Genomic DNA, 14,879 nt, shown 5'->3' with positions numbered 1-14,879 from the left:
AGGCACACAGTGACCACACATACAACAGCAAAGGAGAGTGTGTTTGTAAATTGTGAGATGTGGAAAAACTTCACTGGGGGAAAAAACAAACAAACAAACAAACAAACAAACAAAAAAACCCTAAAACATGTCTTAACAACATTTTAGAGAGAGTGCCTATTTTCTAATTAGCATGTAAAAATATCTATAATGCAATATATAATCACTTCGGTTTTATGATTATTTCATCTATTACTTATTTGAAGGAATACACACTTAAAGCATATGTGTAATACGTATATATTTACGCATACACCTGTATATACATGCATATAAATGTGTAACGCATACACACACACACACAAAGTAATTTATTTCTCATTTCACTTGGTTCTACTTTCCTAATTCTTCACTAGAAACTATGAGAGCTGGAGAGTTAAAGTGTTGTGTACTTCCCTATAATTTCCCATGGCAAAACAACTAAATTTTGCCTGATAAGGTGATACAGTTGTACCTGACAGTCCTTTTTCAGAAATCAGTAAATCAGTGGGTATTTTCGGCCCTGCCTTCCTCCTGTGACATCTGACTTGACAAAACCAATCTTGAATCCTGACTGGTGAGTATGGTAGTGATGGTGGTGGGGGTGGGTGGGTAGGTTAAGAAATAGGGTGTGGAGGCTGTACTAGGATAGGGAAAAGATAGAGGGAAAGATTAGGACCTGCGGTCCCTGGGTGGGAAAAAACACATATTTTAGAACAATGCTGGGAGTGTCTGACCACAGCAAACCCCCTCAGGCATAGTGTTCCTTTTAAGAATGTAACAGACACCACTCATTCCCCATCAGTCTCCCTTCAGGAATTGGACAAAAGACCTGACTAAAAATAAGTAGTAGACCATAAAACTTACGATCCCCAAGGAATGATCTATGGCCTTAGACCACCCCTCATAAATGGAATCAAGCCAATCAGGAATGGACAACCCAGTGCCCAGAGTCATCAAGTCAATAAGGGTGGGACCTGAGAAGGAACGAGGGGGTAGTGCTGACCAGAACCTTATAAAACAAAGACCCTGGCCTCTAGTGGTGGGTATTCACTTTCCAATGCCCCCCTCTCTGTAAAAGAGAGCTTTCCTACTATTCTTCCTTTCTGATCTTACACTTTAATACACTTTTGTCTGCTGCTCATTTTGTGTCCACCTCTTCATTCTTCATTCTTCAAAGCGGCGAGAAAACCAGCCCCGGCTTTTGAGGTAAAGAATTCTTCCAACAGTACCACAACCATTGCTTGACTAGGACCCAGATGACATGGGTAGGGGTCAGGATGCTGCATGGAGCTAGCCCTTTGCTGCCCTAGTAGCCCCATAATAATCTCCCAAAACTGCCTATTGCTTCTCTTACAGTCAATTGCCTCTCTAATGACTAAATCCTCTAATGATTTAAACAATATGAGTAATAGTCAAATATAAAAATATCGCATGCTATAGTCTTTACCAAGTCTGCTCTGCAAATATGTGCACTATATATACACCACATACAATTTCACAGATTTGTAAACATGGTGTGGCCCACAGTCATCAAAAGATCAAAAGAAAAAAGAAAAAGATCACAAGAAAGCCAGCAAAACACTTGTGAGAATGCAACAAATTAACTGTGAAGAATTCCCAAGGACAGCCTATGTGCCGCACTGTGAGAAAATATAGGTAATGTTTACCATAGTTAAAAATATCTTTTCATAGTGAAAAACACCAAAAATGTCCTTTTTTAAAAGTCAGAATTAGGTGTTCATTATTGAAAAGTATTCCTGAACAAAGAGAGCAGCAGTTTAATTTGTTCGATTTCTCCAATTATTAATAATTGTTTTTGTTATATATTGTTGAAAAGCCACACAGCAAAGTTTTCCTTCCTACTATTAACATTCCCCAGAAGTATTAATTTCACAATGTATATGAAGATGAAATCATCATATTGCACACCTTAAATATACACAACTTCTGTCAATTTTATGTCAATTAAGAAAATTAATTTCAGGAAAAGGTACCACGAAGGAGAAGCCGTCAGTGCTAAAGGTATGCTGGCTTCTCAGGAAATATGAGGGTGTATCACAAATCTAAAGAAAGCACTGACAGTATTCTTTAAAGGTTCTCATTGTTTCAATTGTAAGACCTTTTAAAGCAACGAAATACTTTGGAGTAGGTCTAGAAAGCAATTGTTCATTTACCAACTAACAGCAGTAAAAGTTGATAGACTCTCAGGGGGCTTTACTCCGCTACAGCCACTAAGTGGCAGGAAATATCCCTCCCCATCAGCCATTATCTCTCAAATAATCTGTACATTCTACTAAAATGAAACCTCAACTGAGATGAGAAAAGAAAGAGAAAGAAGTTAAGAAAGGTTACCATCCTACTCAATACATCCAAATCAAGCATTTTGAAAGTCAACTTATAATTTGAGTGCCTCTGAGACATGTAAACCTATATTTTACATGTTCACACTTTACATGTCCTTTAACTTACGGTTGAATTTCTAAAGTCAAATTGTAAGACTTTATTATTGCTTTCAACATATCTGAAGGGTATTAAAAACTACTTAAGCGATAAGGGTACCCTGAAGTTGACTGTGGATTTTGCAATAAGAATGGCAACCGTTTCTTAAAACAATGTTCAGTGTGACCCCTAGGTTTTTATCTGTTTTCTTAAGGTGATGAGGTTGTGGTTATGATTTTAAGACTCTCTTTTGGAGCAGATTAGGTTCACAGAAAAATTGAGAGTCCCGAGACTTCCCATATACCTCATGCTACCACAAAAGCATAACCCTCATTATCAACATTCCCCCCCCCCCCCCCCCCCCCCCCGCCCAGAGTGCTACATTTGTTACAATAGATGAATGGACACTGACACATCATAGTCACCCAAAAGTCCATACTTTACCTTAGAGTTTACTCTTGGAGCTGTGCTTTCTATGGGTTCAGACAAATGTATAATGATATGTATTCATCATTATACAAATACACAGAGTATTTTCACTGCCCTAGAAATCTGTGCTCCACCTATTCAACTTTCCTCCTACCCACTATCCCCCACTCCCAGGCATTTTTATCAAAAAAGAAAACTAACCGAGAAGTATTTGAATTTCAACGTATGGGTACAAGTCTGATTTCATTGTGTGAATTCTTTGTAATTCGTGTGGCCATCATTGCTTCTTATGCTACATTTTTATTATATTGCTTCCAATATATAGTATCTTTTCTGTCATTCTTAATTACAATATGTACTTTGGTGAAATAGTATTTAAGAATGATTATTTTATTATATCATTCATTATCAACTAATTCATTGGTTTCCAAATTTCATACTCATTTATTATGTGATTAAAGGTATAATTTAATTGACTTATAAAACATAAATATTTGAATATGCAGTATATGGGCCATTTGATTCATGAGCTGATGATTCTGTTTTCTTATAATGATCCTGACTTTCAATGTTCCTAACAGGCATGTAAATATTATATATGCAAGAATGGAGTGAGGGAATTCCTTACACCTGTTCTTGGTAAACGTAGTATTTCCACAATTCTCCCACTGGGGAATCCTGTGTTCTTGATTTTACCACTACTCTCCAGAACTAAAAAAAATAGCAAATGCCTTGTAACCAGTGTATCTTCTAAATATATCCTGTTGTTGAAAGTTTCTGTTGTTTGCTTTATTTTCAAATCACATAATTATTCCCTAAACATTACATTCTGGTTCTATCTACTATACTTATTTTCAAATTAGTTGACTTTTCTACACCTTTAAAAAGTTAAACTTTAATTTTCCCTAAAATATAGAAGTTAGAACATCCACAGGAATTTTTACTCTAACAACCAAATACATTAATGATTTTTAAAAGGACAAAAGTTCTCTGTCTATATAATGACATTCTGTACACTTTAAAGGGCAACAAAACTTTATTCAAAGAGCACTGCTAGTAGAAAGTAGTCAAAATTATTTGAAGTTTCTTCTATGTTAAGCTTGCCTTTGGTTTATTATTTCTCTGTGATTTATATTGAGGAAATTGAGAAAAATGTATCATCAATGGCAGTGCTTCCGATGTTCATCTATTCTCACATAATACTTCCTATCAATGTTCCTTATTCTTAAAGCTTAATTATATATATAACATATAGTTGTATCTATTACATATAATGTATAAAAAGTACATTTATCTTAAAAATCATTCAATTAAAATATAATAATGGATTATGTTTTCAAATACTATTCAAAGTAGTTTTCAAATATAATTGAAAAGAACAGTTAGTTCAGGGGCGCCTGGGTGGTTCAGTCCATTAAGTGTCCGGCTTCGGCTCAGTCATGATCTCATGGTTCATGGGTTCAAGCCCCAGGTCGGGGTCTGTGCTGACAGCTTAGTCAGAGCCTGGAGCCTGCTTCTGATTCTGTGTGAGTCTCTCTCTCTGCCACTCCCCCACTCGTGCTCTCTCTCCCTCTCTCTCAAAAATAAATAAACATTACATTTTTTAAAAAAGTTCAACTTCCATTTAGGAATTATTTATAAAATAATGTTGATTGTGTAAATTAACAAGAAGGTTAATTCTAGTATTACTTATGCTTAGGCATTCCAAAGCTTTTTTTGTAAATAAAATTCACTATATTTTTATGAAAGGAAAGCACTAAACAGAAGTACTTCGGTTAAATTGGATGATTTCCTTGTTTCTTTGCCTTCGTATAACCTAAGTGGCAAATCAACTACTTAAGACATCAATGCTGATGCAGAACATTTAAAGGCAGATTCATGCAGTACATGGGCTTCCAGATGAAAATGGATGAAAAAATAAACAATTCCTTAAAAGATACAGAAAAAAAAAAGTAAGTGAGCTCATGATTCCCAAAAAAGGCAAAAAAAAAAAAAAAATCTGTAGATCAGCAGTGAGGTGGATTGTCTAACTAAGGATTCTATATTATGCATTCTGAGTTGCATTCTATATTCTATATAGTATAGAAGTAAGGATTCTATATTATGCATTCTGAGTCACACCATGGGCATACATTTTATCATGTTAATAATAAGCAACAGGTGGTTAAGAGGGAAAAAAAGATAGCACTTCTTTTCTCTATGCCCTCCTGAAGTTATCTTTACAAAAAGATAATGATCTTACTAAAATGGTTAATGCTAAAACTTGCTGTATTTTAAACAGATAATTATTATATTTTCATGTATTGCGTGTATTTCAAAACAGATATTTGCTAAAAATATTTCCATAAGTATTTTACTTAACTTTAACATACACTTTTGATGGATTTTTTTTCCCCAGAGATCAGGTAAGAATAACTGAAAATACTATAGCAATAAAATGCTTTACTCTTTGTCTATAGAAGCTGGCTAAATGATTCCTGGAATATTTAATTATTTCAGGCAACTCAGCTTGCTTCCATAGTTTAAACCAAACACATTTACAAACTGTCCAAGTACAACTGGTGGCTCCAAATAATTCAATAAAGTAATTTGAATAAAGTCAGAGAATACTAAGTTCGAAAATATATTAAAGTTTTAAAATATATTTTACAAAAGAAAGCCTAAGATTTATTTTAAAAGATTTTCAAGCACCCATTAAGAAATAAAATGTCATTATGCGAAGCACTGTTCAAACACTGAAAAATCTTCAATATTTTTTTTTCCAAACGAGAATATGATAAGCAGAAATTCTTCCCCAGGTTTAGAAATACCTCATTTGCTCTCTTGCTTTTTTGATTGTATTCAATATTAGCATAAACTTAAATAAAACAAATGTGTAAGGGATTTCACTTAGAAATAAAATGTTTAAGCTTTGTTCATCAAGAATATAAGACAAAACCCTTCATTAAGTATTATCATTATCATTACCATTTTTCATCCCAGCACCCATGTCTAGTATCAATGAGCCACATAATTTTGAAGTAAAAATGAGCGTTTCTTCGGGAATCCCTCTGCCAGAATCAACTACGTGTTTTGGCTTTTCAGTTAACACAGGTCGTGGGGGGGGGGGGGTCAGGAGAAGGGGTTAGGGGGGCCAAGATGAAAACTAATCTGTGCTTCCATTTATTTTCCCAAATCGTGACCGGGCGACAGCGGATGAAAGAAGTTAACTCATCTCCACGTAGGGCAGTGCAGATGGACTCCACGAGAAATTCTCTGAAATGTCACAGTAAAGGTTGGCGATGTGTCTGTGAATCACTCTCGCTTCCTTTCGGGCCTTCCGGGTTTTAAAGGGTGGGCTGGGGGCGGCGAACGACTGCCACTGCCCGGGCAGCGACCTCACTGGGACATCCAAGTTGAATGGGTGGAGGTGAACCGCGCTCCTGATACCCGCGGCTCTCTCACTCGGCTCCATTCAAATCAGATGGGGGGGTGGGGGGGCGGGGGGGAATGACCGGCGAGTCACGGCCGCTGGCTCCGCCGCCAACGAACGTCCCTAAACCAGCCTCGGTCTTAACAAGCCTCCAGGAAACTCCCCAGGGCAGCCTACAGTTTAACCCTTCCAGAGCTACCCCCTGCGAAGAAGTCCCTTTCCCCCTTCGCGACCCTCTCACCCGGCGGGTTTTACGGCAGTGATTCAATTCGGAATACGTTATCCAACGCACTGTAAACATGTTCCGTGTCAAAGTTAATGCCGAAGCACAAATCTGATCAGCAATTTTATGTCATCAAGAGCCGTTCAACTTCTGCCGACGGGCGCGGCCAAACAACCTCCCGCCCCTTGGAGAGCCGGCATTTATAAATCTTACATCTTCCTACCTCCTCCCTCAAATTCCTTAATGGACCATTAGTAACGGGATTGATCCTAGTTACTTTAGTAGCAAGCACTGCACGGCAAAGGCGCATCTGCCGTGTTTACTATTGCCAGAAACACCATTCAAAAGTTGGGAAGGTTGAGCCAGCACTTTGCAAACCTTTGGGGGCCGAGGGAGGTGGGGAGACACAGTGGGAGAGCGAAGAGGCAGGAGGCGAGCGGGAACCTGGTGAGACCCGAACTCCAGTGCACCGGCGAGCTCGCCGTCCCCTTGCACTAGCCAGGAGGGGTGCATCGGAACTGCCAACTTCTGCAGACCCTGAGCGCCGCCGCGTCTCCTCAAAGCCCTCGCCTCGGAAAACCGAACCCACTGCCCACCCATCCCCAGCCGCCGCGGCCCCCGCCAGGGAGTAGCGCGCTCTTGTGCCCGGGGACGGGGGTGCGCAGCACTTACGTCTCGGAATTTGTTCCACTGTCCGACTTCCTTGTCATACTGAGAGATCGTGGTGAGCCATTGTTTATCGTCCAGAAAATTACCGCCGTCCGACCGCCCCCCGGCCGCAGCCACCGCCGCGGCAGCTGCGAGAGCCTGACTGCACCAAGCGGCTGCACACACACACAATACGGCTGACACCTTGAGCATCTGGGAAAGGAGACACAACCGGGGGGCCCGGGGGGGGCAGTGTCAAAGAAGGGGTAAGAATACCGGGATACCCGGGAATGCATGCATCAGCGACGACAGGGGTAGAGGGAGGAGGAGACGAGCGGGGACGGAGTGCCCCCTCCCCGTAGGCTTTACCCCCCAACCCGCGCACTCACACACACGCAGACCCGCAGACCTGGGGGAGGAGAGGTGGGTATGAGGGAGGAAGCCCCAACCGCGGCAGCCCGAGGGGGCAAAAGAATGCTTCCAGGCACATCACCTTGTTGTGAGCCCGCACTGAGCTCGCAGCTCCTGCTGGAAACGCAGCCCGGCTCTGCCAACTCGCTGCTTTCAGGAGCTGCTGCACGCGCCGCTGTCTGGAGCGGTCCACTCAGCTCTCTGCGCCAGGCGCGCTCCCCGCATCTCCACCTCCCCCCGCGCGCTGTTCCCTCGCTTACTCCCTTGGCTTCACCCCTCCCTCCCCCAGCTCCTTTTTTATTTATTTTTTTTCTTTTTTCCCTTCCTCTCCCTTTTCCACCTCCTCCTATCCCACCTTCCTCTCTGGATCCGAGCTGCCGTGGACTCTGGATGCGACGGTCGGCTAAAGGCAGAGGATGCGGTAGCTCTTCGCCCAGGAATCCTTATCTGCTTTATAACCTCTCCCCTCCAGAAGAGGTTCTCATGTTCGCGAGACTGCCTGCACATTCTCTCTGCTCCTGGACCGATTTAACACGAAATATACTGTATCTCTCTTAGTTGCCTCGGCTCTGCGATTTCGAAGCTGGTCACTCAGACGTGGGAAATGAGATCTGAAGAAAACTTTATGCATCACCAAGCCAAGAATCCATTGCACTTTAGGTCCTGAAAACCTCTTGGACTGAGCTCCACCCTAAGGCAAAGCCATAGCTGCAGGGTCTTGGGAGATGTGTTTAATACCGAAAATTTAAGGAAGGTTTGAGTGAACTTCTGGATTATGACAAATGGCAGACTTTTCACTCTTTAGTGGAAGTTCTTTTCTTTTTTTAAACAGAATCATGAGTGGGTAGGAAGTTTGAGTACACCTAAATTTTCCCCAAGCTGTAGATTATCGCCCCTTAAAAACTCATTGACAAGTGCATTTTATGCTCTAGGACCTGAATCAAAATTTTTTTAATCTTAATCTATGTCTCCCTACTGAAGAATGGAAGAGCATTTTCAACACCCCACACCAATTGTGTACTCCAAACCTCCATTTATGACAAAATACTTGGCTTTTCATTGCTACTCCTCATATTCAAAATAAACTGGAAGGAAATTAGTAATTAGTGTCCTCCCCCAACGGATTCTGATGAAGAGAATCTCTCCCACAGACTTAGAGGATTTAGATGAAGTGAATATTACATGTAAATCAGAAGATCTGTGGAGGCTAAAAGACCACAATAATGTTATATATCTCTGAATTATTAGGGGTTATTTCAACTAAAACTGTATCTCTCAAAGCTATGACCTTTGCAAATTTCATGTGGTTTCCAAAACTTCAGGAGCTAGTTCAATAGCAGCAGCACCTTCCATTCATATTTCCCACTTCGGGCTCATAAAACATTTGTGTAACACTTGTCAAACTATACCAAAATAGGAATCTAACAGGATAATTAACAATGATTTCTATTTTTTGTAAATAATAGGATTTAAAATGAATGTATCATATGTAAGTTACATGAAAGGAAAAAAGATATTTTCCTCGTCTGTCACCGTTCTCACTCTGATGAAGGGGAGAAAAAATACCAAGAATCTACAATTGCAATTCAGAGATACCCAGACTGATGTAAACTCACATCAGATAACTTAAAAAAAAAATTTTAATGTTTACTCATTTTTGAGAGCCTGAGTGGGGGAGGGGCAGAGAGAGAGACAGAGGCACCGAATCTGAAGCAGGCCCCAGGCCCTGAGCTGTCAGCATAGAGACCAATATGGGGCTCCAACTCAGGGACCACAAGATCGTGACTTGAGCTGAAGCCAGACACATAAGGCTCTGAGCCACCCAGGCACCCCATCACTTCAGATATCTTTAAAAACACTGATGTGCACTAATCCTCCAATGATATTTATTTCAGCTTAGTCACAGCTGGCTATGTGATGTATTTCAGAATATTCTAATTCTTGTTTAGGGCACCGTTTAGATAACCATTGGGAAGTCCTACCTTCCACCTATCTCTCTTTCTGCATTCCATCCTTCAGCCCCCTACAGCCCTGTCTTAACCCCTCTACCTCAAAATTTGAAAAAGTATTTTCCTCTTAATTCAATGAGAATACTTTAACATTTTTTTAAAAAAAGTCATTCTTTTTTTAATTTAAATCTAATGCAAAAGGCACAAAAACGATGCCTTAGATGACTCTATGATGCCCAGCAGAAGTTAATAATTTTTAAATTGAAAATTACCTTCTAGCCTTTATAAACTACCTTTTATAAAGAGACATGGTTTTGCTCTAAAATATTTGATGAGGGATAATGCTCTAACACTCCCCCACCCCCATTGTCAGCATCTGTTATATATGTTAACAGAGCATATATATTCATTTACCCCAAACTGCATACATTTCATTGCTGACTCTGACATGCTCACAGAATCTCTTCGCATCTAGTTTTCACTGCTTGTACCTATCTTTGGAGAAAAGCCTCTAATAGGGTATCAAACTCCATATCTGACAGTAGAGCAGGATTTGCCAACAAACTGCAGGTTTGAAATGCTGTTAAGTCAAAAGAGATAGAACGAGTGCATTTTTGTGGATTCAGTTCGTCGACTACTACTCCTCACAGAGCTCCTTGGACATCTACCTTTCTTCCAAAGCCACGCACCATTGTTAAGGCTAAGTTTCTGGGCAAGTTAGTAGTCAGAAAAAAAAGTCTACTAAGTGTAATAGTTTGATGTATTAATCACAGGGAAGTCTTCAGTTACTCTATATAACTGAATGTTTGGGTCTTCAAAGAGCCTGCTTTCAAAATTTAAATAATCCTGAGAGAATTCACACTTCAGTTAACACCTTGGTTATCAGTTAACACCTCAATGGAGATTAATTGAAAGCTTGCAGGAGACCAAAACGCAGCAGGGAAGGATACAGGAAGAGTATTAAGTGGGAGGTAAAATATGGGAGGAGTAGTAGGAACTTTGCAAGTCAAGGTGGGTTGGTACAGAGGAAAATAACTCACTGACTGCTTCCCAGTTCTATTGAGAACTTTTGTGGGGAACTGGGAAAGCTAAAAAAGTGCAAAGTGGAGTGGGGTGTTCTCAGAGGGCAGAATAAGACACTGGTGCTAGAAGTAAGTAGGGAGCAAGAATTTGGTTTTGTGTTTGAGATCATATTTTACAAAAGTGGAACCCATACGTCTTCAGTTTCCCAGTTCCTCTACCGGCACTTCTGTCACTGTATGCCAGATAATTATTCACGTACCTTTATGAAAAGCCAATATGAAGGCCACTCCAAGCTTGAGCCAACCTCTATATTTGTTTCCTTCTCCTTTTCACTCTTTTACTAAACATTAAGTCAATCAGTCAACAAACATCTGTTACCAAATATTTCCAAGATTTTCGTAAAAATTATTTTTTTTTAATTTTTTTTTCAACCTTTTGTTTATTTTTGGGACAGAGAGAGACAGAGCATGAACGGGGGAGGGGCAGAGAGAGAGGGAGACACAGAATCGGAAACAGGCTCCAGGCTCTGAGCCATCAGCCCAGAGCTTGACGCGGGGCTCGAACTCCCGGACCGCGAGATCGTGACCTGGCTGAAGTCGGACGCTTAACCGACTGCGCCACCCAGGCGCCCCGTAAAAATTATTTTTATAATAAATCTGTTTCTTTTCCAGATTCTCTTACTCTCATTTTTAGATTTGCCATAGTTCTAGAACAATAAATACTAAGTATATGGTGACAAGGAATCCACTTATAACCGCCTTTGAGATTGGGATCTATGAAGACCTTAATGGAACTCCATATGTTTTAATTCACACATGCGTGCGCGCACACACACACACACACACACACACACACACAAATGTCCCTTAGTTGTCTTTCATAGGTTACTTTCCTTCTCAGCTACTATAAAAACATGTTATTCCTAACTATCCTGAGCCTATATAGAAAGGTATAAGTCACTGTATCTTCCACGTGCCAGGCATGCCCAGGATCCCATGGTTAGTAAACACAAAGGAAGGGTTTTTGAGGGCCTGTGAAGTTCTCAAGAATGACAATGCTACATTGCTTCTAGGTTGTCTTTCTATATACAGAAACATCTCTGTTTGGATCTTGTGTTTATGTTCTTAAGTTCCACTTCCCCTGTATCTCTCCTCCTCCACTTGTTGTGCATTCATTTGACTTAATTTCAGGCAGAGTGAGGATTCATCTCTTGGTAGTCAAAGAATGGGGGGATGATTAAGTCAAGGAGCTTGCTAAGCTAAGACAGAAGTCACTCCACTTCAAGTGGGAATACCTTAGTCCATCACTCAAATGACCTTATTCACTCAGACCTCTAGTCTCAACAATATCAAGCCAGGAGCCCAGCAGGCAATCTACCTGCTTGGCTGGAAAGAAAATTAATCAAGACTGCCTCCATCTCTTATGCCAGTGAAACAAATGTTTGCCTTTCCAATACAGCCAGCTGGTGGAAGGTAAGGAGAGATGGGCAGTAAGGGGCTTTGTAGAGTATCTGAAGTAACCAGAAGTTTGGTTTAATGATAGATGAGTTATTCTAAAGGCACAGTTTGGCTATGTCCGAAATATTTCATTATAAGGTGAAGGAAACATGACGATCCATAAAAGTCAACTATCTAGAGTGGTGCCTTATGCCAAATCCATGAACTATGAGCTTGAATTCAGCATATAAAAAAAGTGAAGCAAACTCTGGATATTAAAAATTCAGGAGAAAATTAAAGATCTGCCAACATCACCATAAAAGCATATCAGGAAGAAGCATTCAATGTCCTCATTCTGGGAATTTTATTTACTGAAAATTTAGAAGTCTTATAAAGCATCTGTGTTTGATTTAACAGAAAGTAGAACTAATTATTAAGATTCGCATTAGGTGCATAAAAAATAAAAATTTTTTTAAAAACTAGAATGGAATTGCCAGAATAGTATAATGGTCTTTGCTGTTTGTTTGCTCATTTGTTCTCAGAGACCAACCCCACTTAAGCAAACTTAGAAGATATCAGTTATCTAATTTGATAAACAGGTCCTCTTGTGATTTAACTTAATCTAAAACATCGAATAGATAAACAGACTTAAAAGCTGTAATAAACATAGGAAGCACATCAATCAGTTCAATTACTGTAATTCTTAAAAATGCATTTTTCACCATTTAAACCAGAGGGTGAATCTGATTCAATTAATTGATTGCTAAGTAGATGATCCTGGAAAGTGTCCAATAAGGCAATTAAATTTGGTTTTACTTTATACTGAGATATATTTCTTGACTATTTTTAAGGAAAAATATAAATTTTATTGAAGGGTATAAACTACTGACACAAAAATGGTTAAAATGAAATGTACAAGAATATTTAAACAATAAACTCTACATATACACAGTAAGACACATTCTTATACTAGATTTATGAAATTTTAAAATCTGCAAGTCAAAACGATTTTTACAAATACATCTTTCCTTGAAATTAAATACAGACTTTTTTTTAAATTCGTTCGACCTGCAGATTATTCATATAGTAACCTTTAGATAAGAATTTGTGTTGAGTCAGAATGTCATTTGGAGTGGTATTCTGTTCTCAAATGGCTGTAGAGTTTCTAAATCAAGATCTACAAAGAACCTGTTTATTTTCATTTTTGTGAATTCTTGTTTATTTACTTATTTTTAGCTGACTAATACAAAACAGACTTCATATATCGTTCTTTATTAAATTATTACTGGTAACCTATTTTCAGAGGATAAAAAGTATTCCAAATGATATTGAAAAACCTTGACACTTACTTCTGTCCTCTTGGATAAATGGGGTGTTCTCTCCATAAGAAGTAATTGTGTTAAAAAAGAGAATGCTATGTTACTGTCCATAATATGTGTCAAGAGTCCCGTACTCTATAGGATTGCTGAAAGTAAAGGAAGTATTTAATTAGAAGTTAAGCAACAACATGAAACAATTCACAAATAATGTAAATTCTTCCTCTCTGAAAGTTAAAAAGCTGTTCTCTTGCTATTTACCTTAAAATATTTATTGATTGCTCTCTAAATGCTATGCAATATTCTTGAACGTGCTCACCATCATTTATCATCAGGAAAACGCAAATCAAAACTACACTGAGATATCACCTCACACCTATCAGAATGGCTAACATCAACAGCACACAAAACAACAGGTGTTGGCAAGGATGTAGAGAAAAAGGAACACCTGTGCACTGTTGGTGGGAGTGCAAAATGGCTCACCCACTGTGGAAAATAGTATGGAGGTTCCTCAGAAAGTTAAAAATAGAACTACTTTATGATCCAGCAATCACACTACTATTTACTCAGAGAATATAAGAACACTAATTCAAAGGGATATATGCATCCTTATGTTTATAGCAGCACTACTTACAATAGGCAACGTATGTAAGCAGCCCAAGTGTCCATCCATAGAGGAATAGATGAAGAAGAGATGGTGTATACATATACATATACATATACATATACACATACATGTACACCATCATAAAAATGAATGAAAACTTGCCATTTGCAATGACATGGATGGAGCTACAGAGCATAATGTTGCAGGAAATAAGTCAGAGAAAAATAAATACCATATGATTTCATCCATATGTGGATTTTAAGAAACAAAACAAATAAGCAAAGGGGAAAAAGTATGAGAGAGAGAGAGAGAGAGAGAGAAATCAAGAAACAGACTCTTAATTATAGAGAACAAACTGATGATTACCAGAGGGTTGTGGGTGAGGGAATGAGTTAAATAGACGATGGGGATTAAGGAATGCACTTGTGGAGATGAGCACAGAGTGGTGTATGGAAGTGAAAGTTGAATGGAAGTTGAATTACTGTCATGTATACTTGAAACTAATATAACAATGTATGTTAACTAACTAGAATTAAAATAAAAATCTAATATATATATATACACACACACACACACACACAGAGATAGATAAATTAAATAAAATAATTGGAAGCTATTTTAAGAAAAAATAGCCCCCACTTCCTGCCAACAATGGCAAGAAAATCAATAAAAGACTATGATTATCTATCTTGGAATATCATTTGTTATATTGATACAATTCCTCTTTTTCTTTAAAGAGCTCAGATTTTGAATCTGTGATTGGCATGTCTTTGGTTTATGACATGGATGATGGGAAGAAAATGTGTGAAAAATAAAACTTCTCTAGTGGCAAAAATATATATATGAATAAGCTGCTACATGATCACATTCCACAAGAACTCAGACTCTTGTTGATTTAAATAATTAAATTAATAATTAATTAATAATTAAATTTAAATAATAATTCAAATAGAGTATGATGAGTT

At 38.8% G+C, this 14,879-nt stretch overlaps 1 protein-coding gene across 3 annotated transcripts in view; it reads right to left on the bottom strand.

Moving 5' to 3' along the window:
* Positions 1–8,064, bottom strand: part of SPOCK3 (SPARC (osteonectin), cwcv and kazal like domains proteoglycan 3) — a 495,206-nt gene extending 487,142 nt beyond the window's left edge. For 2 of the 3 annotated variants that reach the window (XM_043565979.1, XM_043565996.1), the window contains exons 1-2: positions 7,666–7,800; positions 7,197–7,385 (exon numbers count right to left, since the gene is read on the bottom strand). In XM_043565979.1, the coding sequence (XP_043421914.1) occupies positions 7,197–7,385 (189 nt within the window). In that variant the 5' untranslated portion in view covers positions 7,666–7,800. Of the gene's footprint in view, positions 1–7,196; positions 7,386–7,665; positions 7,801–7,938 lie in introns of those variants that run through there. The other variant, XM_043565988.1, reaches the window with a different exon arrangement.
* Between the last annotated feature and the right edge of the window lie 6,815 nt (positions 8,065–14,879).

The sequence above is a fragment of the Prionailurus bengalensis genome, chromosome B1 (genome assembly GCF_016509475.1).
Source record: "Prionailurus bengalensis isolate Pbe53 chromosome B1, Fcat_Pben_1.1_paternal_pri, whole genome shotgun sequence".
In the NCBI taxonomy this organism is placed as follows: domain Eukaryota; kingdom Metazoa; phylum Chordata; class Mammalia; order Carnivora; family Felidae; genus Prionailurus; species Prionailurus bengalensis.
The sequence above is the reverse complement of the archived record's forward strand: the minus strand, read 5'-3'. Positions and strand labels throughout refer to the sequence as shown.